A 27842-nucleotide genomic window follows, 5' to 3' on the forward strand; every position below is an offset into this window, starting at 1 on the left:
CCTCTTATACAAGACCTTTTATTTTCCTCTCACACCGAAATTCTATGTCTTACGGGGATACGGTTATGACTGTCCATTACTAGGTCCGCTCTAGAACTGGGTGTCTCCATTTAGGTTCTCCGAGGGCACAAGTCAGGATGCTGTTCTTATCACGTGGGTTCTTCTCTAGAAGACTAGCGTAACCTGGCATCCGTACACCCGCCATTACCCCCCAGCCTTAGAGCTGTTACCATTTATTTATTTAGTTGTTGCATTTGTATCCCACATTTTCCCACCTATTTGCAGGCTCAATGTGGCTTACATAGTACCGTGATGGCGATCACCAATTCCGGTACGAGAAACACAGAGTGGTATTGCATAAGAGTTCAAGAGTGGTGTTAGTGAATTAAGTAGAGGAGTTGAGTTTTGTCCAGTTCCATTATAGGTTTTGTTGCGTTGCATGTTTCTGGTGTTTAAGTTGGATCATTTTGCTATGCCTTTTTGAACAAGTTGGTCTTTAATGATTTCCAGAAGTCTATTAGGTCGTGCATTGTTTTCGTGACGTTTGGTAGTGCATTCCATAGTTGTGTGCTTATGTAGGAGAAGCTGGATGCGTAGGTTGATTTCTATTTTAGCCCTTTGCAGCTTGGGTAGTGGAGATTTAGGTATGTGCGTGTTGTCCTTGTAAGTCCTGTCTATGTCCTGCCCCTGTATGTAGCCCCCTTGCAAATAAGACATGATAGAAATTAAGGGGTCCTTTTACTAAGGTGCACTGAAAAATGGGGCTGCGCTAGTGTAGGCGCGTGTTTTGGGCACACGCAGATCCAATTTCCAGCGCACCTGTAAAAAAGGCCTTTCTTTTATTTTTACCGAAAATGGTCGTGCGGCAAAATAAAAATTGGTGTGCGTCCATTTTGGGTCTGAGACCTTACTGCCACCCACTGACTTAGTGGTAAGGTCTCATACAGTAACCATGCAGTAACTGTCCACATGTGTAGAATGACGATTACCGCCTGGTTCCGCCATGCGCCAGAAAATAAAAATTATTTTCCGACGTGTGTAGCGAACACGCGTAAAAAAACAAAATTACCACCTGGGTCACGCAATAGCCAGGCAGTAACTCCGAAATGACATGCATTGGGCATGCGTAGGTGCTTACGCGGCTTAATAAAAGGGCTCCAAAGTGCGTATTTGCAAAGTAGCGCCTAGGTGACTTGCTGGCATATGCGTTGCATCAATGGTATTCTAAACATTTACATGTGTACCCCCAAATTCTGTATAGGGTGCCCAAAATTGGGCATCCAGATTTGTGTGTAACAAGCCAATTAACATTAGTAATTGGGTGCAATTATTGATGTTAATTGGCACTCGTTAAAACTTGTGTGCGCATCTGGCTGTGCACTATTGTAGAAGTCGAGGCGCCTAACTCTACTAGCGCATAGTTGAAAAGGGGGTGTGGCCATGAGTGTGTCAGGGGCATTCTGAAAGGTTGTGCGCGGCATTAGAAAATGCAGCCTCAGCGTGTCTAAGTTGGGCACCGGCATTTACACCAGGTTTCAGCAGATGCAAGTCTGGCGCCTAAAGTTAGCCCCAAAAATCGGTGGGCAGATGCCCTTTCTAGTATCATGCTGAGTGCCAATTTTTTTTGGCTCTGAATTTGAAGTATTATTTATTGAATTAGCCCGTAATGCGCATAGCATGGTCGTGCCTCGTTTCTAGAACTGCCCTGTATTTATTTGTATCTGAACAGCACTGCATAAATGAGTGTACGTACACCAGACAAATGATTAATAAGAATATTGGGTGACACCCTAGATTTTCAATTGGTCATGTCCTCAGCGGTAAGCAGACAAAAACTCTGTTGCAGCTCCTGCAGTTCAGTCTGCAGCCTGAACTGACAGATCCACTGCTGTGAGATAATCTCGCTTTCACTAGATTTCTGAAGACAGACATATAATCCAGAGATACAGCTGAATTCTCACTTTAAAATACCATTAAGAGCAGTCACAGATAATCCCAGTAACTGATATCAGCTTCTCCTGCTGCAGGGGAAGGAGGAAGGAAGGCACCTGAGCAGAAAAGCTCTAAACCTCCAGAGACTACAAGGCACAGCTAAACAATCGCAGGAAGAGAAAGTAAACCCACCTTTCCTAGAAGCAACTGGCCTTAAGAACAGAAATCACTTGTAAAGCGAAGTGTCCACAGCAATGACTAAACACCACTTCACATAGCCAGGTTTCTTCCCTTCCTCTAGGAACGCAAATATTTAAGAGATTCTATTCCTTACATATTGGTAGGGTGCACAGCTCTGGTTAGAGGAACTGGGTGTGCAGAATTCATCTTTCTTTTCTATCTCTCACTTACCTGGAAAGGCCTCACCTTTCCTGGTTTCTAAATCAAGCCCCAGCTGAAGAGTCTGACCTGTACGTCTGGATGCACCACGCCCCAAAACATGTTCTTCCGTTCTGTGACTCCGCCTCCTTACCTGGAGGCTTCCTCAACCAGCCCCACCTGGGAAGGTGGGTGGGACGGAGCCTAGGCAAGTCACGGACAGAAGGATGCCGGTTCTATTCTCTGAGACTGCCACCTCTGGTACCTGAAAAGTCAGGCTATGCCATCCTGAATTTTATAGGTACAATCTTAGGGCTAAGTCTGTATAGTCAGAAATCTAAGAATATTTAAAAATAGGCCACCGAACAGCAGTAGCTCCCTGGCCTTGGCAGTGAAGCATTAGCTCAGCCATTTCCAACCCATTCCTCGGGGCACACCTAGCCCCATCAGATTTTCAGGATATCCACAATGAATATTCATAAGTTAGATTTGAATGCAATTGAAGCGTTGCATGCAAATCTACCTCATGCATATTCATTGTGGATATCCTGAAAACCCGATGGGGCTAGGTGTGCTCCAAGTAATGGGTTGGGAATGGCTACATTAGCTCCTTCGCACCTTCCACAAACTCCATACCGTATGGGAAAGTTAGTCCAGGCCTGGTTTTCTACCTTTCATCCATAGGAACAAGTAAATGACATCTCTTTAATGAATTACCTTAATACATGTCGAACTTGTTTTTTTAGAGACGTTCTCCCTTGATCAAGTGAAAGCAAAAGGACATCGCCAAGTGGACCAATGTGCTAAATTCAGAGCTGCCAAGTTATCCAGTTCCAGAAGGGACATCAAAGACCAGTCCTGGATTTCCCTGTCCTGAATCGTTGTAGAATCTGAGGAATTAAGTTCAATGGATAAAATCCAGGACTACAAATACCACAATGCTTTGGGACATAAGTCCAAAAGTAGGACTGGCCAAAAGGTCTCCCACCTGGAACTAGGAAACTTGGCTAAGGTTACCATATGGGGCCAAAAGTCAGGCCCCAGCGGAACCAGCTCGGCTATTTTTTTCTTTTTTGGAGTGGAGGAGTGACCTAGTGGTTAGGGTGGTGGGCTTTGGTCCTGGGGAACTGAGGAACTGAGTTTGATTCCCACTTCAGGCACAGGCAGCTCCTTGTGACCCTGGGCAAGTCACTTAACCCTCCATTGCCCCATGTAAGCCGCATTGAGCCTGCCATGAGTGGGAAAGCGCAGGGTACAAATGTAACAAAAATAAAATAGATACTATTGGAGATTCTACATGGAATGTTGCTACTATTGGAGATTCTACATGGAATGTTGCTATTCCACTAGCAACATTCCATGTAGAAGGCTGCGCAGGCTTCTGTTTCTGTGAGTCTGGACGTCAGACTCACAGAAGCAGAAGCCTACGCGGCCACATTGGTGATCTGCAGGGGCCGACTTCTACATGGAATGTTGCTAGTGGAATAGCAACATTCCATGTAGAATCTCCAATAGTAGCAACAGGAGGAGTGGCCTAGTGGTTAGGGTGGTGGACTTTGGTCCTGAGGAACTGAGTTCAATTCCCACTTCAGGCACAGGCAGCTCCTTGTGACTCTGGGCAAGTCACTTAACCCTCCATTGCCCCATGTAAGCCACATTGAGCCTGCCATGAGTGGGAAAGCGTGGGGTACAAATGTAACAAAAATATGACTCCAGAAAAAGGAGGACAGATTGAGCCAGTCTGGGTTTTACGTCCATTGTTTTCAATGGAAGCAAAACCCGGACTGGATCAATGTGTCCTCTTTTTTCTGGAGTCATATGTTAACCCTAAACTTGGCAGCCCTCTAAATGCCACCCAAAAGCAGTCTGCAGATGACAATTGTTTAAAGAAAATGAGTTGTCCTCTCAGAACAGTTATGCAGTCTCCAAAACTGTAAGCAAGGCTGTAAAAGGCAATCTCTCTTGTTATTCTCTTCCCTGCCCCCCACCCCCACCAAGGAAGCTTACAGTATAAATACCAAAAGTCAGGTGTCCAGTTCTCCCCGTCTCACAAGCTCAACTACAACTCTCACAAGGCTTTAGGTGAGTTCTCTGTACTTACTATAAAGATTTATATTTAGAAACCAAGTCAATGCTTCACTTAACTGTATGCAGGGGACTTTCTCATTCCTGCACAACCTAACAATATCAAAACAGTGCGTTGGAAGGGAAAAAACGAAAGGAGTGTAAGGCGGCGTTTCCTCTTTAAAAAAACACAACAGATTTTTTTTTTTGTTTGCTCCAGAATTCTTTTAAGGTTTTGGTCTAATGGATCCCTTGTGGGGAAGGGGGAGGGGTTGCGGATGTTGGATGGTTTGGAGTATGATTAGCAGCATTGGTTTGTTATTGTTTTGGTTTTTATGTAAATACATATGTTTGTGTTTGTTGTCTATTTTTACATATTTTCTTCTCCACTCATTGTTTTGATTTGTTTATGTGGTTTGCATATTTTTTTTCTTTATTGTATTTCATGATTTTTATATCACTGTTCTGTATTTTCAAAGATAACTGTGGCTGGTTGTTTCAATAGCATAAGCAAGATAAATGTTTATTAAAATAAATATGTTAGTCCTTCATATTCAAAATTATACTTGCATCCTTGAGGCATAAAATGCTGTCTTCTTTGGTGGCCTTTAAAGGCATGAAGTACAACCCATGAACTTTGTGGCGCTGGGTGAAACCTTGTCCAGATACAAACATTCATTTCAGAGCTTCAGGATATGGCAGCCGGTAAATAAACTCTTAGCTACATAAAAGATGTTCACACAAACCATGTGGTAATTATACATTTAATCAAGCTGTTCTTTCTAATTCTATGTCTGTGTGGACAGGATGAAAGTAATTTATTTAAAAAAAAAATAACCATTGGAATTCTGTTCATTCTAATATTCCCTTGGCCTAAAATGACAGTGAGTGTAAAAAAAACTCACAGGCCTTACCGTATAGGTTAAATGCATAAGTGCATAAATATCGCCATACTGGGACAGACCGAAGGTCCATCAAGCCCAGCATCCTGTTTCCAACAGTGGTCAATCCAGGTCACAGGTACCTGGCAGAAACCTAAATAGTAGCAACATTCTATGTAGAACCCCAAAGAGTAACAAGATTCTAGAATTCTAAAGAATAACAAGATTCCATGCAGAATTTCAAAGTGTAGCAACATTGTAGAACCCAAAGAGTAGCAAGATTCCATTCAGAATCCCTAGTACATAAGTGTTGTCATACTGGGACAGGTCGAAGGTCCATCAAGACCAGAATCCTGTTTCCAACAGTGGCCAACCAGGTCACAAGTACCTGGCAAGATCCCAAAACATCTTGTTATTGGATAAGGTTCAGGAAGACAACTTTCAAAACTCTGCAGGCAGCGGCAAATGCAAAGCCCAGCCCGCTGGTACTTTCCTGTGAACGTTTCACCAGAATACATGCAGTCATTTTTTTTCCAATGCTACAAACCCTGCATCGTTTTGAAAATACAAAACCACATTTACCTTCCCTAGGCTAACCCCACCCAGAGAACACCTCCAAGCAACAGAATGAGCATTATTTCACAAATACATGGGGGGTGGGTTCTAACATTCAGTCTGATATTTAGGAGCTGTTTTCAGCTGCAAACAAACTTAGAAGCAAAACTTTAGGAGTTCAAGGCCAGATTCTATAAATGGTGCTGACGATTACTAGGCTGCGGTAAAAATGGCCCTTCGCTAGCAGCGGGGTCCATTTTTGCCGCACTTTGAGGCCCTTTGTACCGCAGCGGGTAAAAAGGCTGAAAAAGACATGGTCATGCAATAAGATTGCTCTTACCGTGTGGCTACGTGGGGGAGGGGGAGCACTTACCACCACCCATTGATGTGGCAGTAAGGGCTCCCGCGCTAACCTGGTGGTAACCAGATAGCATGCGGCACTGCCCCGATTACCGTCGGGTAGCCCCCGGTTGAAATATTTTTTGAGCATTTCCACTAGTGCCGGAAATGCTGCGCGCTGGGAGCAGAACTACTGCCGGTATCCGCACTGGGCTGGCGATAGTTCCGGAATGGTGAGAAGCAAGCCCACGTTGGGCTTGCTGACGCTTAGTAAGAGGGTCCATAGGTGCTGGAAAAAATTGGCGCTAAGTGACGTTCTGTCAGGGGCGCACTCTTTAGAGAACAGCGCTTAAAGGAAGATCTCGCACCTAACTTACACCTGCTGAAACCTGGTGAAAATGTTACGCCCACTGACCTCGTATTCTATAACTATGCTATAATTGTGTAAGAGCTGTTTTTTCACGCTTCATCAACTGCGTTTAATTACGCATTTTTTTTTACTGAGATATGCTTCATAGTCTCATCCTGTTGCTGCTTTATTGCCAAATTTGATTACTACTACTACTACTATTTAACATTTCTAAAGCGCTATCAGGGTTGCGCAGCGCTGTACAATTAACAAAGAAGGACAGTCCCTGCTCAAAGGAGCTTACAATCTAAAGGACAAAAAGTGCAGTCAATCAAGATTGAGGCAGTCTAGATTTCCTGGATAGAGGTACAATGGTTAGGTGCCGAAAGCGACATTGAAGAGGTGGGCTTTGAGCAAGGATTTGAAGATGGGCAGGGAGGGGGCCTGGCGAATGGGCTCAGGGAGTTTATTCCAAGCATGGGGTAAGGCGAGGCAGAAAGGGCAGAGCCTGGAATTGGCGGTGGTGGAGAAGGGTACCGAGAGGAGGGATTTATCCTGCGAGTGGAGGTTACGGGTAGGAACATAAGGGGAGATGAGGGTAGAGAGGTAATGGGTGGCTGCAGATCGAGTGCATTTGTAGGTTAGAAGGAGAAGCTTGAACTGAATGCAGTACCTGATCGGAAGCCAGTGAAGTGACGAGGAGAGGGGTGATATGAGCATATCGGTCTAGGCGGAAGATAAGACTGTGACATCATCTACTCAGGTTTGCCACATTCACTGTTAAAGAAATTGCAATTAATCCAGAACATAGCGATTAAGTTACTGTATCATGCTAAAAAAAAAATCTAATCATGTACCCTTTACTTAAAGAAAAACATTGGTTACCTATAGAACAAAGAATGACTTACAAGATATTGCTAATCACTTGTAACAATAAGTGATTACGTTCTAATCTATTACCACCAAGAACGATACATTGTAAGCCACATTGAGCCTGCAAAGAGGTGGGAAAATGTGGGATACAAATGCAATAAATAAATAAAGTGTTTAAAGTGGGATCCCCGGATTATTTGGCCTTTCTTACAATCCCAAAGAATCCTATGTTCTATGTGATTATCGATTGGTACTTCCCGACCCTAAACATACACACCTCAAATCTAGAAGGTATAGTGCTTTTTTTTTATTTTAGTGCCCCTGCTTCTTGGAACAATTTCCCACTCTATCTCTGCAGTATTGCTCTCAATGGAGGAGGGTGAAGAGTGGAGTGCCGCAGGGATCTGTACTAGGACCGGTGCTATTTAACTTATTTATAAATGATACTGTCAATCGGAACCACGAGTGAGGTGATCAAATTTGCAGCTGATACAAAACTATTCAAGCTTGTTAAAACACATGTGGACTGTGAAATGTTGCAGAAAGACTTTAGGAAATCGGAAGACTGGGCATCCAAATGGCAGATGAAATTTAATGTGGGCAAATGCAAGGTAATGCACCTTGGAAAGAATAATCCGAATCACAGTTACCTGATGCTAGGGTACACCTTGGGAGTCAGCGCTCAAGAAAAAGATCTGGGTGTCGTTGTAGACATTAGGCCGAAATCTTCTGCTCAGTGTGCGGCGGCGGCAGCCAAAAAAGCAAACAGGATGCTAGGAATTATTAGGAAAGGGATGGTGAATAAGACCGAAAATACTGAAATGCCTTTATGGCTCCATGGTGCATCTGCACCTTGAGTATTGCGTTCAGTTCTGGTCGCCTGCACCCGGGGCTCCCGGCTCTGTACTTTGGTAACAATTTTTTTGAGATGCTTGTATTATTGAAACTTGTACTTACTGCCTTTCTCTGGTTGTCGATTGGATCTGTGTCTTTTGTTGTCAACGTTTTTCTTTTTAAGTTCCTAGTCTACGGAAGAGTCTGTCTTTTGATGTTAAATCTGAATATTCCTAATTGTTTGAAGGCAAGTACCCAAGAATCGGAAAGCCTTTTCAATTGTTGAAGTAACAGAAACATAAAATTGTAAATCGGCAGCATATAAACGAAAGTGAACATCCAAACCAGATAATAATTGACAAATAGGACTAATGTAAATGTTTTTAAAAACTGGCTGAAAGTGCCGATCCCTGTGGGATGCCAGGTGAAATATCGAACCAGTCAGAAGACTGATCTTCAAACTGAACTCTAAACTTTCTTTGTGGCGAAAATGATTCAAACCATTTCAACACAAGACCATCAATTCCCAGCGTTCTTTAATGGTGGTTTAAGATACCGTGATGAACGGGATTGAAAGCAGCCGAGATATCTAAGGTAACCATAAAATATTCAGCTCCCTTATCAAACCCTGCACGCAGGGAATCAATGACAGAAATCAAAAGAGTCTCTGAGGAGTTGCAAGGTCTGAAACCAAAGCGATGTTTACTCGAGCCATCATTTCAATCCGAAAAATCTTGAAGCTGATTTAAAATTTCCTTTTCCAATATCTTAGCCAAAAACTTCAAGTTTGAAATGGGACAGTAATTGTTCAGATCATTTAAATTACCTTTTTCATTCTTTAAAATTGGGATCATAGATACATTTTTCAAACTTGATGGAACCTTAGCTTCTAAGACTTACAGGTCCAACCAAATCAGTCGTTAAAGCTTGCGTAACTGATGGAGAACAAACATCCAAGGAACACAAAGTTGTTTTCGTGTTTCAGCAGAGACACTAAGGTGCACCGTGATGTGTGGATTTACAATTCTCGTTTACCTAGCGGTTGTTGGCAAGGGCCTAATTAGATTGTGATTTTGCATAAATTGTGGACCTCCTGATATTAGACCTGTATTACAGTTTCCACCTCTCTGATTCCTTATGGGAAATATTAATATCTTCTAATCCCTATGATGGACCTCTGATCTTTCCCAGGCCATCCTGTTTCTAGAGATGCCAAGTTACCCAGTTTCAGGCTGGAGGTTTTGGAACAACCCTGGATTTCTGACCATCCCATTTTGGTGCATTATGGATCTTGCAGCATTGATTCAATGGGCAGAATCAGGCACTGCAAAGCCCACACTGCTTTGGGTACTGGGTAATTTGGAATTTCTCTACTTCGCCTTCATTCTCCCACCCCCACCCCCACCCCCAATCTCATCAGGGCCAGCTCTACAGCACTTCCCCCTTTCTTTCTCTCTCTGTCCTTCACTCATCTTTCCCTCCTCTCTCAATACTAAGGGCTTTCTTCCTTCTCCCCAGCTGCCATCTTTCTCCCCCTCTGCCCAGCACCTGCTCCTCTATCCCCCCCCCCCCCCACCATACTCGGCATCTGCTCCTCTCTCTCTCCCCAGTCTACTTCCAAGACATCGCTGGCAAGCAACCTGCACCAGCCCTGCAGGCTACCCTCTACCACGTCCCCACCAGTGAAGAAACAGGAAGTGATGTCATTGAGTGTTTTTGTTAGCATAAAGTGCCTGGGTTGCTGCCTTATTACAGATCTGTATATTGCCAAGGCCCTGAAACAGGTAGTGCATAACCTGCCCATATGTAAATGAGAAAAACATCACGTGAGTGTATTTTATTTGGGAAAAAAGTGAGCAGAACTGCACAGAGATAGTAATGACAAAAAAACATTTTCTTGATTTTACCCTGTCAACTGCTTTGACCTGTATTCAGATAAGACCATTTAGTAAATTCAAATAAATGATCAACAATAATGGATAAAGAATATTATTATTATTAATTACATTTCTACCCCGCGCTTTCCCACACATAGCAGGTTCAATGTGGCTTACATAGTAAATAGAATTACAAAGTCTAAAATAGAATAGAAGATCTGAGTGACCGCTGAGGAACATATCTTTTTAACTTGTTATTTTATTTATTTTTACATTTGTACCCCGCGCTTTCCCACTCATGGCAGGCTCAATGCGGCTTACATGGGGCAATGGAGGGTTAAGTGACTTGCCCAGAGTCACAAGGAGCTGCCTGTGCCTGAAGTGGGAATTGAACTCAGTTCCTCAGGACCAAAGTCCACCACCCTAACCACTAGGCCACTCCTCCACTGTTGCTACTATTTGAGATTCTACATGGAATGTTGCTATTCCACTAGCAACATTCCATGTAGAAGTCGGCCCTTGCAGATCACCAATGTGGCCACGCAGGCTTTTGCTTGTCTGACGTCCTGCACGTATGTGCAGGACGTCAGACTCACAGAAACAGAAGCCTGCGCAGCCTTCTACATGGAATGTTGCTAGTGGAATAGCAACATTCCATGTAGAATCTCCAATAGTAGCAACATTCCATGTAGAATCTCCAATAGTATCTATTTTTTTTGTTACATTTGTACCCCACGCTTTCCCATTCATGGCAGGCTCAATGCGACTTACATGGGGCAATGGAGGGTTAAGTGACTTGCCCAGAGTCCCACTAGCAACATTCCATGTAGAAGTCGGCCCTTGCAGATCACCAATGTGGCCGCGCAGGCTTCTGCTTCTGTGAGTCTGACGTCCTGCACACGTCAGACTCACAGAAACAGAAGCCTGCGCAGCCTTCTACATGGAATGTTGCTAGTGGAATAGCAACATTCCCTGTAGAATCTCCAATAGTATCTATTTTATTTTTGTTACATTTGTACCCTGCGCTTTCCCACTCATGGCAGGCTCAATGCAGCTTACATGGGGCAATGGAGGGTTAAGTGACTTGCCCAGAGTCACAAGGAGCTGCCTGTGCCTGAAGTGGGAATTGAACTCAGTTCCTCAGGACCAAAGTCCACCACCCTAACCACTAGGCCACTCCTTGTTAGAAAGATAAACTAGAAACTCAAAATACAATAACTTATTCACCAAATATGATATCTTAAATTTGACTCTTGTAGACACAGGCAATCCAGTGCAGTTTACACAAAAATGGGAATAATATGATCATACTTCTTACTCCCCACTGCCAATCCGGCTGCAATATTTTGAACCAATTGAAGTCTTTGTAGGCTGGTCTTACTCAACCCCTGAAACAGTGAATTACAAAAGTCTAATCTATTGGTTACCAAGGAATGCACAATTTTCATTATGTGTAGATTTCATGCTCCAGTTACTCTGTTGGTTATGTGGTAACCTAGTAGGTCTACCCAAGGCTGCCAGAGCTGTGCCCGCCGCTCCGTGCAGGTTGCATTCCTTCATACTGGCATCACAAACAGGACAGTCAGAAAGTTACCACAATGCCAACCACATACAGACAGATTTGATGCGACCTTGGAAGGGCAGCCCTATTATTTTGGCTACAGAATAGTCATATTCATTGTCAATTCATGATTAAACCAACAACCAACAGTGCTGACAACATTAATGAGGCTTATTTTCAAAGCACTTAGCCTCCCAAAGTTCCATAGAAACATATGGAACTTAGCCTCCCAAAGTGCTTTGAAAATATGCCTCTAAGTCTCTGTGCTTTGAAAATGCCTTCCCCTCCTCCTCTGAGATACACTCCTGGCATATAATATGAATGTGATATAAAACACACACACTTGTTCTATTTTTGGGACACAGACCGTAGAAGGCTCCACACAGATTGAATTTATTAACCGCCTTTATGAAGAGATCCACCCAAGGCAGTGTACAACAGGTACAGTTTAACATAAAACATCAATAGAAATCAAACAAAATAAAACATGGAAAAGAAAATAAGATGATACCTTTTTTATTGGACATAACTCAATACATTTCTTGATTAGCTTTCGAAGGTTGCCCTTCTTCGTCAGATCGGAAATAAGCAAATGTGGTAGCAGATAGTATATATAAGAGAAACATCGAAGCATTACTTTGACAGTCTGACAGAGTGGGAGGGTGGGGGTATGCATGGGGACATCAAAGCATTTCACTGATATTCTAACAGGATGGGTGTTGGTAGGTGAGAGGAGGGTGATAAACAGAGAAATACAGCTTTATGTTTTATAATGGGTTAGAAAACCCAGATCCTTGTTAAGTCCTGTCTGTTGGGTGTTAAAATATTCAATCATTCTTATTTCAAAGGTCTTACGTTCCTGTATTGTTTTAAAATTGCCTTTCAGTATTCTTACTGTGAAATCACTGGTGCAGTGTTCTGGTCCTGTAAAGTGTTGGCCCACAGGGGAGGGGGCTTGACTGGCACCGGCTATTTTCATGTGATGTCTGTGTAGATTGAATCTTGTCAAGCATCTGGCCTGTTTCTCCAATATAGCATCCTTCATTACATTTTTTACACTGAATGATATGTACCACATTGGAAGATGAGCATGTAAAATAGTCCTTTATGTTGAATATTTTTCCCTTGTGAATGACTGTGGGGTCTTGTGAAATATTTTGGCATAGCTTGCAGCTGTATGTGTTACAGGGAAACGTGCCCTTTTCTTTTTCAGTCTGTGTTGGGAGTTGCTTGGATGTCTCACTTATATATACTGTCAGCTAGCACATTTGCTTATTTCCGATGTGACGAAGAAGGGCAACCTTCGAAAGCTAATCAAGGAATGTATTAAGTTATGTCCAATAAAAAAGGTATCATCTTATTTTCTTTTCCATGTTTTATTTTGTTTGATTTCTATTGATAACCTTTAAGAGTGGACTAACACAGCTATCACACCTCTCTCTACATAAAACTTACCATTTTGTTAACAGCATAACAAACGAACAAGTAAAGACATTGACAGAAAGAAAGAGGAAAACTTGAAAGCAGCAAATTGAGACCTAATAATAGAACTACCGTGAAACAGTATCAACAATATACGCATTTAACAGCCCTGAAATTCAAATAACAGAGATATAATACAATGTTAGCATAATACTAATGAGACACCTAATAAGCATTAGAACATTCAAATAACATGGATATGATGCTAATGATTTTCTACAATACAGCTTAACATCTAGCGGAGAAACCGAGTGTAGATATGTGATGGGAACAAGAGGCCTGGTACAACGTTTGTTTTAAACTGGTCGAAGCCAGTCTAAAGCAAACGTTATTTAGCGTCTAATGTACAAAGGGATTCTGTATCCCTTTTACCGTTTGCCGTAGCAACTAACGATAGCCCTACGCACATGTATTACAACAAGCTCATTAGTATTAAAATGGGAACTCCGAGCGATGCACAGTCCTTTCTCTGCACCGAGTGCCTACCTTTAATGTGCAAAATTTTCCGGCAGGTCTGGAGCTGTCGGCATGTGGGGATGATCTGATGAAGCAGTCTGCTTGCATTACAGTTTGCTGGATGTATAGTACTGGGGTTAAATTGCCAAGCTGTCAGCAGACCAGGGCTAGCAAATGTAAACAAAGAAAAAAAACAAAATACTCCACACCCCCCCCCCCAAAAAAGCAACAACTGAGCAAACAATTCACAGACAAAGCATTTTCTTTGTAAACTAACCCCACCCCACCCCCAAATTCTTAAGTTATCACCACTGCTTTGCAATAGCCTTTTAAATGGAATAAACAAGTTTAAACACACGTTTTTTTTTTTTTTTAATGTTTTAGCCGGTCACGTGCACCGTAGCAGTGGAAAGTGAGCTTTGAAAGTGGAAGTGCACGCGCAGAACTTCAGCGCTTTCCGAGAGACTGTTCTGCGCATGTGCTAGGTGCTTTCCCGCCGCTTACAGATCTTTCGTGCCTCTCATTTGCATGCGATTTCCTTTGTGCATCAGTTGCTGTTTCAAAATCACTAAGTTCCCTGGCGGATATAAACGTGCACAGTGGTTTGTGCATCGGGGCCTCACTCAGGACCAGATTAGTGAGCTTCCCATTAGATGTGGTTTAAATTAAACTTCCACCTCCTACCACTGAAGTCAAGATGGAAATGAATTTCAAAGTTTAAAAGAAAACCATACAGTCAAATAAGGTGCTATGCATCTCATTGACATCAGAAGTAATTTACTATGACAGTTTTAAGAAAATCTGTGCTAAAGTTTAACACTGATTTTTATCCCACTTGCACGCCAGCCATAGGCAAGGGAAAGGGATGGACCACCAGGGTCATGACACAACGAACCCCACACAGAACAAACAGGGAGGGGGTAGGGAGGTTTGTTGGTTTTACTTCTGCCTGCAGGAGCGCTGTAGCCCCAGCAGGAGTCGCTTCAGCAAACAGAGCAGAATGAGTGTTTATGGGGTGTCCAGATCGTCACAGGTCTCTCAACATTTGTCAACAAGAATCACAATTCAGAAGGATGCCGAGCACTGTGAATCTCACATCTAGTCGAAAAAAAACCTAAATTGCTTAATTTTGAAGGGCTGTGAACGTACAATTTTGGTTCATTCGTTTTCGAATTTTTTTTTTTTTTTTTTTTTTTGGGGGGGGGGGGAGGGAGGTTGATTTTCAGACATTTGCTTTCAGAAACTAATACCCACTAAAAAGGTTTTAATGCACATAAATCAACTTTGTGTGCATTCATCTGTAGGTTGTGCGCGTGTAATGATGTCATGCAGGTTGGTTACGCACAGAACATTTCCCAAACCGAAACCGAATGCGCGTTCCTAGTAAACAGAGTTTTCTACATGAAGGCAAATATTTCGTAAACAATCCGAACTGGCCATTTCCTTGGATCTTTGTTAATAATACAAAATACTCATCATTTCTAGAATACAGATGCAGCCTCTCCCTCCTCCAACTACCGGCCCCAGCCTGAGCTTTAGCAAACTGACAGCGTTTCATCTATATAAGGCAGATTTTAGCTCGTTCCCTTGTGCAACTAAGTTTTCCCTCTTTGTCCTGCTCTCAGCATCTCCAGCTGGCCGGCAGCCAAGGGCTTCTCAGCATTCCTTCACCTTGTATGGCCAAATCCTTGGGGTGGGAGGAACCAGGAGAAATTAAGGCTGGTCTCCATTGGACAACTTGCTTCACCATCTACCCTCATTTACTTGCAGTCAGGGAGACCAAAATACAGCTCCTCGTTTCTTCAACTGGCAACTAACGAAAGGGTCTTGCTTGAACGGCTTCTGTCTCAGGTAAGGCAGGTTTTATTACTGCCCGCCGATTTACTGGATTCCTGATTTAGGGCGTTCAAGAGCGATTAGGCGCGGGATCGTGGGGCTTTTGCTTCACTTCCTCAAGAATTGCGTCTGATCTTTCGGTGTCTCTGTGTGTCCCACTAGTTGTGCTTCAGGGCAACACCAGTTAGAAGCAAGGGTTGGTGAAGAGTGGCAGAGGGGGAATTACAGGCAGGTGAGGTGCAAAATATAGAGTGGAGGAGTGGCCTAGTGGTTAGGGTGGTGGACTTTGGTCCTGAGGAACTGAGTTTAATTCCCACTTCAGGCACAGGCAGCTCCTTGTGACTCTGGGCAAGTCACTTAACCCTCCATTGCCACATTGAGCCTGCCATGAGTGGGAAAGCCCAGGGTACAAATGTAACAAAAATAAAATAGATACTATTGGAGATTCTACATGGAATGTTGCTATTCCACTAGCAACATTCCATGTAGAAGGCTGAGCAGGCTTCTGTTTCTGTGAGTCTGACGTCCTGCACGTCAGACTCACAGAAGCAGAACCCTGCGCGGCCACATTGGTGATCTGCAAGGGCTGACCTCTACATGGAATGTTGCTAGTGGGACTCTGGGCAAGTCACTTAACCCTCCATTGCCCCATGTAAGCCGCATTGAGCCTGGCATGAGTGGGAAAGTGCGAGGTACAAATGTAGCAAAAATAAAAAAATATAAATCTTGCTGTCAGTAAAAAAGGAATTTACTCCCCACAACTTGGCATCAGAAAACTGTGTGGGCAGGGGGGGGGGGGTCGTCATAATAGTAACCAGGAAACCAGAATATGAAACCCTGCTTCAGTTGCTTATTGTCTCAGGCTGGCATAAGAAATTCAATTGTGTTTTTCTGTATTTGGGGTTAGGGGAGGGCTTTTTGTACCTTCAAGGTGCCAGAGTTGTGGGTGTTGAGCACCCCCAATATTGCTCAAGCTCTTGTATGTCCAGGGAGAGATACAGTACTTTGTACTGTATTTGGACCCCCAATCATAAGAACATAAGTGTTGCCATACTGGGACAGACCAAAGGTCCATCAAGCCCAGCATCCTGTTTCCAACAGTGGCCAATCCAGGTCACAAGTACCGGGCAGAAACCCAAATAGTAGAAACATTCCATGTAGAACCCCAAAGAATAGCAAGATTCTGGAATTCTGAAGAATAAGAAGATTCCATGCAGAATTTCAAAGTGTAGCAACATTCCATGTAGAACCCAAAGAGTAGCAAGATTCCATTCAGAATCCCAAGTACATAAGTATTGCCATACTGGGACAGACCACAGGTCCATCAAGCCCAGCATCCTGTTTCCAACAGTGGCCAATCCAGGTTACAAGTACCTGGCAAGATCCCAAAACACTACAATACATTGTATGCTGCTTCTCCTAGAAATAAACAGTGAATTTTCCAGAAATCCATCTTAATAATGGCTTATAGACTTTTCTTTTAGGAAGCTATCCAAACCTTTTTTTTTAAACCCGGTAAGCTAACTGCTTTTATTACATTCTCTGGCAATGAATTCCAGAGTTTTTAGTTACGCGTTGAGGGAAAAAATGTTTTCTCTGATTTGTTTTAAATTTACAACTTTGTAGCTTCATTGTGTGCCCCCTAGTCCTAGTATTTTTAAAATGTTGGTACCCATGGTACTACCTAAGCTGGGTAGCCACTGCTCCCTGAAGAAAAGACTCCCTCAGTCGGGAGCTGTGAGGATTTCAGGTATAGGGACTATCAATAGAAATCAAACAAAATAAAACATGGAAAAGAAAATAAGATGATACCTTTTTTATTGGACATAACTTAATACATTTCTTGACCAAATGGCCATATGATGAAAGGGACAGAGTGAGCCACCGGGTCCTGGATCTTTAAGTCTGAGGATACTCTGGGAGTGAACACACGATCGGTTCAGCCTGTCCCATTTGACATTTTATATAGTAACTGTGGAATTTATGGAGATTTATTAATCATCGTTTTGAAAAGATTCACCCAAATTGTGGCCACTTCCATCAAGATTGTTACCTGTACAGATTTCCATCATGAAAAAAAAAATGGTTTTTTTTTTTTGCCTGTTGGGAACTGATAGATTTCCATAGTTAGACAAAAAGGTGGTTTATTTTTCATCTTAAGAGAATAAAGTTTAAAAATAAATGATGTCCTTTCTGTTTCCTTGCCCTTCTCTCCCCCACTCCCCCCCGAGTCTCGGGCTAAAGGGCAGGTGGGATAAATGGGAAAATAAAAAATGTTATAAATGAGTAACTAAGAAGACTGTTCAGACTGCAAGTCCCAGGTTTTATTTGCATTTCACATTAAAACCATTTGAATTCATTTCCAAGAAAATAGAAACTTTTCCTCAGCACCTGAAAAGAAAAGATAGGACACTGAATTGAAAGGAAAGATGGTACCTAGTGTAACTGGTCTGTATGCGCTTAAGCACTTTCTCCAGCCGTGGAGGCGTATTTTCAAAGTACTTAGGTTACTGTGGAATTTTGTAAGTCTAAGTAATTTGAAAATGGGCCCCATAAACACCTAAGTGTGTGGGAGATACACATCATGTAGGGATCAATGTTCAGAGTGATGCAATGACCAGAAATGGTTCCTGGTTGGTTAAGTCGTCTGTTGCTCATTTTCAGCAGTTAGTGCCAAACTGAAAACCGGCTATTTTGGGGGTGTTCCAGGGGGTGGAGTCAGCAGTTGGCTGGTTAAATACCGATATTCAGCACTTGACCATCCAGGGTGATCGTATATATAGGACTGACTTATATGCAGTAACCTATAGCTGCTTAGGTGCTGAATTTCAGACTTGACCGGCTAAGTGTTAGCCAGCTCCGCAAAACCAGATTATTCAGTGCCGGAGCCTGGACATGGCCCCGGCATTGAATATTTGAGAATAACGCTGGTAGCAGTCACCAAAATGCAGAGCACCGTGGCCGAATGTAGGACCCTTATTTTATGATGTTCAGTAAGTTACACACGTGTTCATCCCACCCACGCAGTGGCGGCCCTACCATTAGGCTACCTGAGGCGGGGGCCTCAGGCAGCATTCTTTTAGAGTAGCATCCCCCCTCCCCCACCCTTCCTTCTCCAAATTTACCTTCTTCTTCAGGGCAGCAGTGGTTCCCATACGCTGCCCTGCCACCAACCCTTCTCTCTTATGGCCTGCCTCTCTGATGTGCTTCCCGGTTTCCTTGGAGGCGGGGCAGGCTGCAGTAGAGAGAAGGCGCTGGGGCCGGTGGCAGGGCAGCGTATGGGAACCGCTGCTGCTCCGACTTTTGGAAACCCAGGAAAGAAAGTAAATTCAGGGAAGGAAAGAAGGGGAGGAAGGAAGGGAGAGATGTCAGACTATGGGGGCGGAGTCAGGACGGCAGACTATCTTGGGCCACCCCGGGTCCCACACTACATCCATGTGTAAGCCCACCTATGAAATATGCTGTATGCAGGATATGCACGTATTTTCAGTATAGTGTACAAGCAGAGCTTTGGCATTTATGTGCTTATGTGGACACATACATAAGTACTTAAGTAATGCCACACTGAGAAAGACCAAGGGTCCATCGAGCCCAGCATCCTGTCCCCGACAGCGGCCAATCCAGGCCAAGGGCACCTGGCGAGCTTCCCAAACGTACAAACATTCTATACAATCAAGCCATTGTGACATCACTAATGAGGTTGGCTCTTATTGGTGGAATGAGCCACTATGACATCACAATAGGTTAAATCACTGCTCTATGTAATAAAAGTGAGCCAAGTAGAGGACATAAGTACATAAGTAATGCCACACTGGGAAAAGACCAAGGGTCCATCGAGCCCAGCATCCTGTCCACGACAGCGGCCAATCCAGGCCAAGGGCACCTGGCAAGCTTCCCAAACGTACAAACATTCTATACATGTTATTCCTGGAATTGTGGATTTTTCCCAAGTCCACTTAGTAGCAGTTTATGGACTTGTTCTTTAGGAAACCGTCTAACCCCTTTTTAAACTCTGCTAAGCTAACTGCCTTCACCACGTTCTCCGGCAACGAATTCCAGAGTTTAATTACGCGTTGGGTGAAGAAAAATGTTCTCCAATTTGTTTTAAATTTACTACACCGTAGTTTCATCGCATGCCCCCTAGTCCTAGTATTTTTGCAAAGCGTGAACAGACGCTTCGCATCCATCTGTTCCACTCCACTCAATATTTTATATACCTCTATCATGTCTCCCCTCAGCCGTCTCATCTCCAAGATATGCCAGTATTCTAGTCATTTAAGTGCATTTTGCCACACAAATGTTAGCACCTTATGTATACAATTATCCCCATAATGAGAGAAAAAAACAAAGTTATGTCTAGATTTACTAAAAGGCCCTAGTCTATGGGTGTCCGACCTCGGCACTCGCCAGGTCAGGTTTTCAGGATTTCCCCAATGAATATGCATGGGATCTATTTGCATACAATGGAGGCAGTGTATGGAAATAGATCTCATGCATATTCGTTGGGATAATCCTAAAAAAAAACGACTGGATTTGGGCCCTCGAGGACCAAGTTTGGACAACCTTACTCTAGTGCATTAATACACATTCACACAACATATAACAAATATGAATGTTTTCATTTTCTTTTGTAAACGAAAGTACATCTATGCCAAGTTCTCCAACTGAATCCCAGATCAGCAGTCACCCTCAGTACCTCTGACCAGGCTGCAGATCCTAGAAATCTGTGAGCCTTGTTCCTCACCTGCTGTCCCCACATTGGCTCCCTGATACTCCCCTACGACAATAACCCGAGGATCCAGCCAGCCGTGTCGGGAGAATGGCACAGAGTATAGTTTAACTCTTTTTTTTTTTTTTCTTATAATTTTAAAGAATCTCTTTTCACATCAGAACTCCCACCAATGTTCTGCAACCACAAATCTGCTTTAAGAACAAAACAGTTCTCTTGTCAAAGATGTTTCGTCCTCCTCGATTTTGTAAATTTCCAGAAGTGTAGAAATTATGAAATAGCTGGATAAACAGATCGGATCAGGGGGTGTTTCTCTCTGTCCCATGAGTGATTTTTTTTTTTTATTTATAGAAGTCTTTATTAAGCATTGGTACTACAGGACAGAACGTACTCATCTCAATACAATGCAAAATAGAACAAATATGCAGAATTTAGTACAGAGTACATATTAGAAAGCGCACGAAATAGTTATCCATGTCAATTCGAACACTAATGTTACTTCAAAAAATTTTTTAGTTTTATTGTTGAGACCCCCCCCCCTTCTAACCCTAGCCCCTCCCTCCCCCCCCCCGAATTTTTTTTTTTAAGAGTTAAAAGAATTTTGCTAACTGCCCCTTCAGACATCCAGGCATGTACCAGGCACACCAGATGATTCAAGCCTTTGAAGTTCTCAGCAGTTTATTCTCACTACCTTCTGCCCTTTGGGCTGTTATGTACTGAACTGAAATGTCCTGAAAACTCTCTTACCCACAATCCAAAGGCAGCAACAAGTGCCTGCATTTACAGCTACCCAGAGCCTTTCACCATTTTAAAAATGGGCTGGATATGGGAGCAATCACCAAAGCCCAATCTGGTCCTTGGGCGTTGCAGCTGCAGTGACTTCCTCCCTTCTGGGGAACAGTGAATGAATCTCCATACCTTCCCCAGCCTGAGGAAATCAAATCTATATCTCCCAGGTGGCTGCATGCAACACTCCATCTCTGACCTGGCCCAAAATACTTAACTTGCTTGTTTTTTTAGTTCTCTGTCTTCAGCCAATGACTCTCTCCCATCCTTTTTCTTACCTAGACTGGGCAGTCTATCTCCCATAATCTGTTAAAATGTACTTCCATTCAATGTCTGCCTACCCATTTAAATGTTAACTGTTCACATTTGAATTTGGAGGGGGGGGGGGGGGGTAGGGATTAGGAGGCGTTTTATCCATGCTACCATTTAAAGAGATTTAAAAAAATCCTAAGATTAAAATACATTTTTTACATCCAAAATACGGGATCCAATAAAGCAGAAAACACAGTACAGCCGCTACATCATTCCCGTTCATTTCTCCTTCCAAAAAATAAAAGTGAATTATAGGTAAATATTCCTAGAAAACAAATTCTAATTTTCTGACTTGAATAGAATACGGTTTCACTTACAGGGCCGCAAGGCTGTCGGGTACATTCTAGGGGGAGGTTTCTGCAGACGATTGGCTTACAGATGTACTTTCACTTTGCCAGATAATCTCCATCCTTGTAAATCCCCATCTAAACCATGCGTGCGCATGAAAGAGAGATTCACTCATGCAGTCTGACCCAGTACAAAAGTTACTGGGCAGAAATCAATTTCAAACCTGCCCTTTGTTTCCCCAGCAACCAGCGGTTCTAAAGTGATGCAAGCGGGTTCCACAATCAAGTGAGGACAACAGACTTCCAAGGGACTTGGACACTTTGGGCTGGATTCAGTAAATGGAGTGGAGGAGTGGCCTAGTGGTTAGAGCACTGGTCCTGATATCCAATTCAAATCCCGCTGCTGCTCCTTGTGATCTTGGGCAAGTCACTTAGGTCCAGATGATCAAAAGCCCCGCGCTGTTCCAAGCAGCGCCCTAAAAATAGCGCCGGGACAGTGCAGGGCTTTTCTGCATCGATGATCAAAGATAATGCATGCAAATCTAAGCAACGCTATTATCTTTGATCATCATGTTGAAGTGCGGGAGAATTGCGCCTGAGCATGCGCTCAGCACAATCCTCCCGCACTTGTTTGACAGGTCTGGGCAGTCAAAAGGCCAAACCTGTCAAACAGCCTGCCGAGGCCCGAACAACGAGGCCGCCGCCGCCAGGCAAACAATCTCCCACCCTTCCACCCAGCGATGGGGGGTGGGGGCTCCCCCCCACGATCCCCCCCCCCCCCCATGTTCATGGAGGGCTGGAGATCCGGTGGGTCTCCAGCACCCCCACCCCCTGAACCCACAGAAATCCAAGTGGCCACCTCCTGAAAAACACTGTCCTACCCTCCTACCCAATGACGGGGGGGGGGGGGGGCTGGAGGATCGATGGGTCTCTAAACCCCCACAAATCGTTGATTGGCCGCCTCCAGCCAAAGGATCGCCCACACGGTGATGTATCGACGGGGGTGGGGGCTGGAGGTCCGGTGGTGCTACCTCTCCCTGGACACGGTCAAGGAGTTTGTTCAATATTGTGGGCGCTCAAGCATCCATAGCAACCACAGAGCTGGCTCCTGTGGCCTGGTAACATTTGCCTCTTTACAGATGATACTTAGATACCCCTTATGGTGTGGTTAACATGAGGAAGGACGTAACGAAGCTAGAGGAATGCTCTGGAATTTGGCAGCTTAGATTTAAGGCTAAAAAATTACAGGGTCGTGCATTTGGGCTGCAAAAGCTCGAGGGAATGGTACAGTTTAGGGGGTTAAGAACGTTTTGTGCACGAAAGAGGAGCAGGGCTTGGGTTTGATTGTATGTGATGACCTTAAAGTGGCCAAACAGCATAGAAAAGGTGACGGCGAAAGCTAGAAGGATGCTTTGATGCACAGGGAGAAGAATGGCCAGTAGGAAAAAGGAGGTGACCATTCCCCTGTATAAGACTCAGGTGAGACCTCATTTAGAATATTCTGTACAATTCTGCAGACCACACCTTCAAAAAGATATAAATAGTATTCTGTAACTTGACGCCTAATTGCTTGGCACACCCCTGACACACCAGTGCCCCTCCCACATCCATTCTTCCTTTGGAATTGTGCACCATAGAAATTAAGTGCTAAGTTTATAGAACAGGGGTGTAGGTCCTGTACGATGTCTAGCTACAAATTGGTACCAATAAGTGCTTGTTGACACCAATCATTGGGTGCCACCCAAAGCCCCACACTCAAATCTTCTTGAGCTGCAGCTGAGTGATGAGGTCAATCCCCAGAGTGCAGAACCTGTTACCTGTGTGAACCCCATGTCTGGCCACCAGGTGTCAGCCCTCTCTCACTGGAGCTGTGAATATGACCTGTACAGCAGTGCTTCCCAAACCTGTCCTGGAGGACCTTCCTACAGTCAGGTTTTCAGGATGTAATTGTGCATATCCTGAAAATCAGACTAGCTAGGTCTCCCAGGACAGGTTTAAGTAGGGTTACCATATGTCCTTTTTTACAGAAAAGTGTAGCAGCCAAAAATGTAGCATGGGTGAATAAATACAACCTGTTTTTTTTTATTACATTTGTACCCCATGCTTTCCCACTTGTGGCAGGCTCAATGTGGCTTACATGGGTCAATAGAGGGTTAAGTGACTTGCCCAGAGTCACAAGGAGCTGTGCCTGAAGTGGGAATCGAACTCAGTTCCCCAGGACCAAAGTCCACCACCCTAACCACTAGGCCACTCCTCCACATTAATAAATGTGGGCACGCTCACCAAGAACCTGACACTTGGGTATGCGGAAATCTCCTTGGAGCACTGGCTTGGTGGCTCAGGGACAGCGAGAGCTGGGTTTCATTCTCAGTTTAGATGGTCAAGGGCAGTGTTGCCAAGGCAGTGCTCAAACCCTTGTTGGGAGAGGGGAGGGAAAGGTTATAGCAAGGAGGTTAGACTGAGACAGGAGATGGCAGATGTCAAAAATCTCTCTTTCCCTCCCCCCCCCCCCAATGAAGCCATCATCCCTGTTCACCCATGCCGGCTTGTGCAGCATATGGATGTGCACAGAGAAAGTATCAGTTTCATCAGTTAGAGTAGTAATTTGGAGGGGCTGGTTTTAGGGACTCCTGTATTCATGCAGAGACGTTTTCACCTAGTAAAGGGCCACCAAAACAGACATGAGAATCAGGTGCTCAACAAATCAGAGTTACTATTTATAAATACAAATATTTTTTTAAAACATTAATTAGGTTGAAACCATGGAGCATTTAGCATCTTTTTATTTTCCTGTGCGTACATCAAAAGAAAAAGATAGTATGTGGGAATTTGCTCCTTTTTGTTTTGTGGAATGCAGTGATATATATTATAAAAAATACACTTCCTTTTTTTTATTACTACTATTTCACAGAGAGGTATTGAATAATGAAGGAAGAGCTTCCTTCATGCAGACATTCTGTCCAGAGTCAGTCTTAAATGTGCCAACATTGTCCAGTTCAGCACACTATTAGCCGCCAAGTTCATACAAAGTTAATTATGTTCAGTGGAAAAGAAATCTATTGGTTGCCTGCTACATGAATTTTCTATCACTGTTTCATTGTTGCTACCAAGTATTACATATTATGGGCATTCGCTTTAAACTCTGATTGTTTGTTTTAATTTGTTTATCCAGACCTTATATGTACATGGTACTGCTTTTTAAACCCAAAGGTGAATCCTAAGGGTGGTTAAACAACTAGGTATAAACTGTATTGTTTCTGACTTTATTTGTTTTGGGCTGCTTTGGATACTACTAATCTGTACACCTGCTGTCTAGAACTTTGGAAGATGGAAATGTGGAAATAAATATTAACCTCCCTATTTACTAAGCCGCCCGGCAATGCTGACACAGCCCATTCAAAGTGAATGAGCTATGTCAGCATTAGCACATGGAAGCCGCCAGCGCAGCTTAGTAAACGGGGGAGGGGGGGGCTAAGTTTTGTATGTACTCTGTAGAAGTTGTTGTTTACTTTTGCAATGCGTGTATGGATGCCTGTGTGCTTGAATAACTGTCTATACTTATGGCTATGATTTCTGAACATGTGGCATCAATACAGGACAGACTTTTAAATGTCCAGTTGGGTATATATGCTAATCTTAACTTGGTTAACTGTTTCAGACACATCCATCGACTTGTTCCCATGATGCTACTGAATTCTATCATTCTGTCTCACTGCACATCCCTAAGCTTTGCAACACAGGAATCCTGACTTAGGGAAACCAGAGATTTGGGTAGGGTTTTCCCTGAGAGATTAAACTATTTAAACATCTGAAGCCAGCGCATTCATAGCCTGTTTGGGGAGCTGTATCGGTCCCACAGAAAATCAGATTTAATGCGCACTAAAAGACTGAAAGAAGAATTCTCCAAAGATCTGATCCATGAGATTTTGAGACATGCAGGTCCCTACCTTGGATTGTGATTATGGTGGGGCGAAAAGCCAATCCTATGTACATCTTTTGTTGCAGAATTCTGAGCTTGTCCAGTAAAAGTGAACAGTTTTACACACTTTGGACAATATTTAATAAATAGCTACTGAGCCTACTGAGAAGGCAATGGAATGTGAAAGAGTCACTGACACTCTAATAAGACTCGGAAGATAAGGATGCCAGCTGGATCCAGATTCACCTGACAGAGTTTATTCAGTTCTGGGTTTACCCCATATCATATAGTCCCTAAGAATAGCAGGATTATAAATCCCAGCATGCACTGGGGTAAACCCAGGAATGGATCAGTCTTGCTGCGTGAATCTGGATCCAGCTGGCAAACTTATCAGAAGAGCATAGGTATATAAGTAATGCCACACTGGGAAAAGACCAAGGGTCCATCGAGCCCAGCATCCTGTTCACGACAGCAGCCAATCCAGGCCAAGGGCACCTGGCAAGCTTCCCAAATGTACAAACATTCTATACATGTTATTCCTGGAATTGTGGATTTTTTACATTTAGTAGTGGTTTATGGACTTGTCCTTTAGGAAACTGTCTAACCCCTTTTTAAACTCTGCCAAGCTAACCGCCTTCACCACGTTCTCCAGCAACGAATTCCAGAGTATAATTATGCATTGGGTGAAGAAACATTTTCTCCGATTTGTTTTAAATTTACTACACTGTAGTTTCATCGCATGCCCCCTAGTCCTAGTATTTTTGGAAAGCGTGAACAGACGCTTCACATCCACCTGTTCCACTCCACTCATTATTTTATATACCTCTATCATGTCTCCCCTCAGCCGTCTCTTCTCCAAGCTGAATAGCCCTAGCCTCCTTAGTCTTTCTTCAAAGGAAGTCGTCCCATCCCCGCTATCATTTTAGTCGCCCTTCGCTGCACCTTTTCCAATTCCATTATATCTTTCTTGAGATGCGGCGACCAGAATTGAACAGAATACTCAAGGTGCGGACGTACCATGCAGCGATATAACGGCATTATAACATCCTCACACCTGTTTTCCATACCTTTCCTAATAATACCCAACATTCTATTCGCTTTCCGAGCCGCAGGAGCACAGCATGTGGCTGCAAGAGGTCATGGCATTACTTGGCCTACTCCAGCAGTTCTCAAGCCAGCCCTGGAGGGTACATTAACCAGCCAGATTTTCAGACTTTCTATATTGAATATGCATTGAATAAATTTGCATATGCAGAGCCCTCTATTCAACAGCAATTGTTTTTACCAGACACAAAAGAGGTCTGTTGTGTGTGTCTAAAATCCAGGTCCACGTATGCAAATTCATCTCCTGCATGTTTATTACAGTAGCCTGGATACCAACAAGGGTGGTTCGGAGGGCCGAGCTGGGACCTGTTGGCCTGCGAATCCATCCTAGTGCAGCCCCTCCCAATGATTCCTTTTCTTCCAATATTTATTTATTTATTTGGATGTACTCACTGTTTACATTGTAAGCTCTTCTGAGCAGGGACCGTCCTTATTCGTTAAATTGTACAGCGCTGCGTAACCCTAGTAGCGCTCTAGAAATGTTAAGTAGTAGTAGTAGTTTTTTCTCAGTAGTTCAAGGCGAGTTACATTCAAGTACCGAAGGTATTATTTACCTGTCCCTGGAGAGCTTTTTAATTTCTTTGTATTTTATTTATTTCTTTATTTCTACCCCGCATTTTCCAACCTAGTGGTAAGTTCAGTGTGGCTTACAGTTAACATAAGGTAAACAGGTTACAGGTTATAAGGGCGTTTGGGATGCAACAAAGTACATTGAAATCTGGACTTAATGCATCATAACAGAAAACGTTCTCATGCACTAAGTAAGTCCAGATTCAACACGGCACAATTTTTAAGACTTTTTCATTTTTTTTTTCAGGTTGTGTGCTAATCATTGTTTTTATTATTATATCATCTCTCTTGCAAGGCAAACCAGAACTGTTTACGATGACTGTTTCATACATAAAATATAATACCTAAGGGAAATCCATAAAATGATAGAGAGGTGTGGTAGCCGTGTTAGTCCACTTTTAAAGGTAATCAATAGAAATAAAACATGGAAAAGAAATTAAGATGGTACCTTTTTTATTGGACATAACTTAATACATTTCTTGATTAGCTTTCGAAGATTGCCCTTCTTCCTCAGCAAATGTTGGTAGATGACAGTATATATAAGTGAAACATCAAAGCATTTCAGTGACAGTCTAACAGGATGGGGGTGGATAGGTGAGAGACAGGAAGAGTCGGGTGGATGAGGGACAGGGAGATATGCATGGAGACAGGAGGGTGACAAAGCAGTACAATTTTATGGTTTATAATGGGTAGAAAACCCAGATCTTAAGTCCTGTCT

General features: G+C 43.3%; 2 protein-coding genes across 7 annotated transcripts in view; one reads left to right on the forward strand and one right to left on the reverse strand.

The window, feature by feature from the left end:
• LPIN3 (lipin 3) overlaps nt 1–15330 on the reverse strand; it is a 97702-nt gene extending 82372 nt beyond the window's left edge. Inside the window, exon 1 of one of the 5 annotated variants that reach the window (XM_030211173.1) lies at nt 15253–15330. Coding sequence is in view for 1 of the 5 variants with exons in the window: in XM_030211170.1 (XP_030067030.1) it covers nt 13612–13689 (78 nt within the window). In the remaining 4 variants the exon portion in view is untranslated. The other 4 variants (XM_030211170.1, XM_030211171.1, XM_030211174.1 and 1 more) reach the window with 4 other exon arrangements.
• Nucleotides 4352–27842, forward strand: part of MYL9 (myosin light chain 9) — a 40274-nt gene continuing 16783 nt past the window's right edge. The window contains exon 1 of one of the 2 annotated variants that reach the window (XM_030211177.1): nt 4352–4392. The gene's annotated coding sequence lies outside the window, so the exon portion shown is untranslated. Of the gene's footprint in view, nt 4393–15329; nt 15433–27842 lie in introns of those variants that run through there. The other variant, XM_030211176.1, reaches the window with a different exon arrangement.

Source organism: Microcaecilia unicolor, chromosome 8, assembly GCF_901765095.1.
Source record: "Microcaecilia unicolor chromosome 8, aMicUni1.1, whole genome shotgun sequence".
Classification (NCBI taxonomy): Eukaryota; Metazoa; Chordata; class Amphibia; order Gymnophiona; family Siphonopidae; genus Microcaecilia; species Microcaecilia unicolor.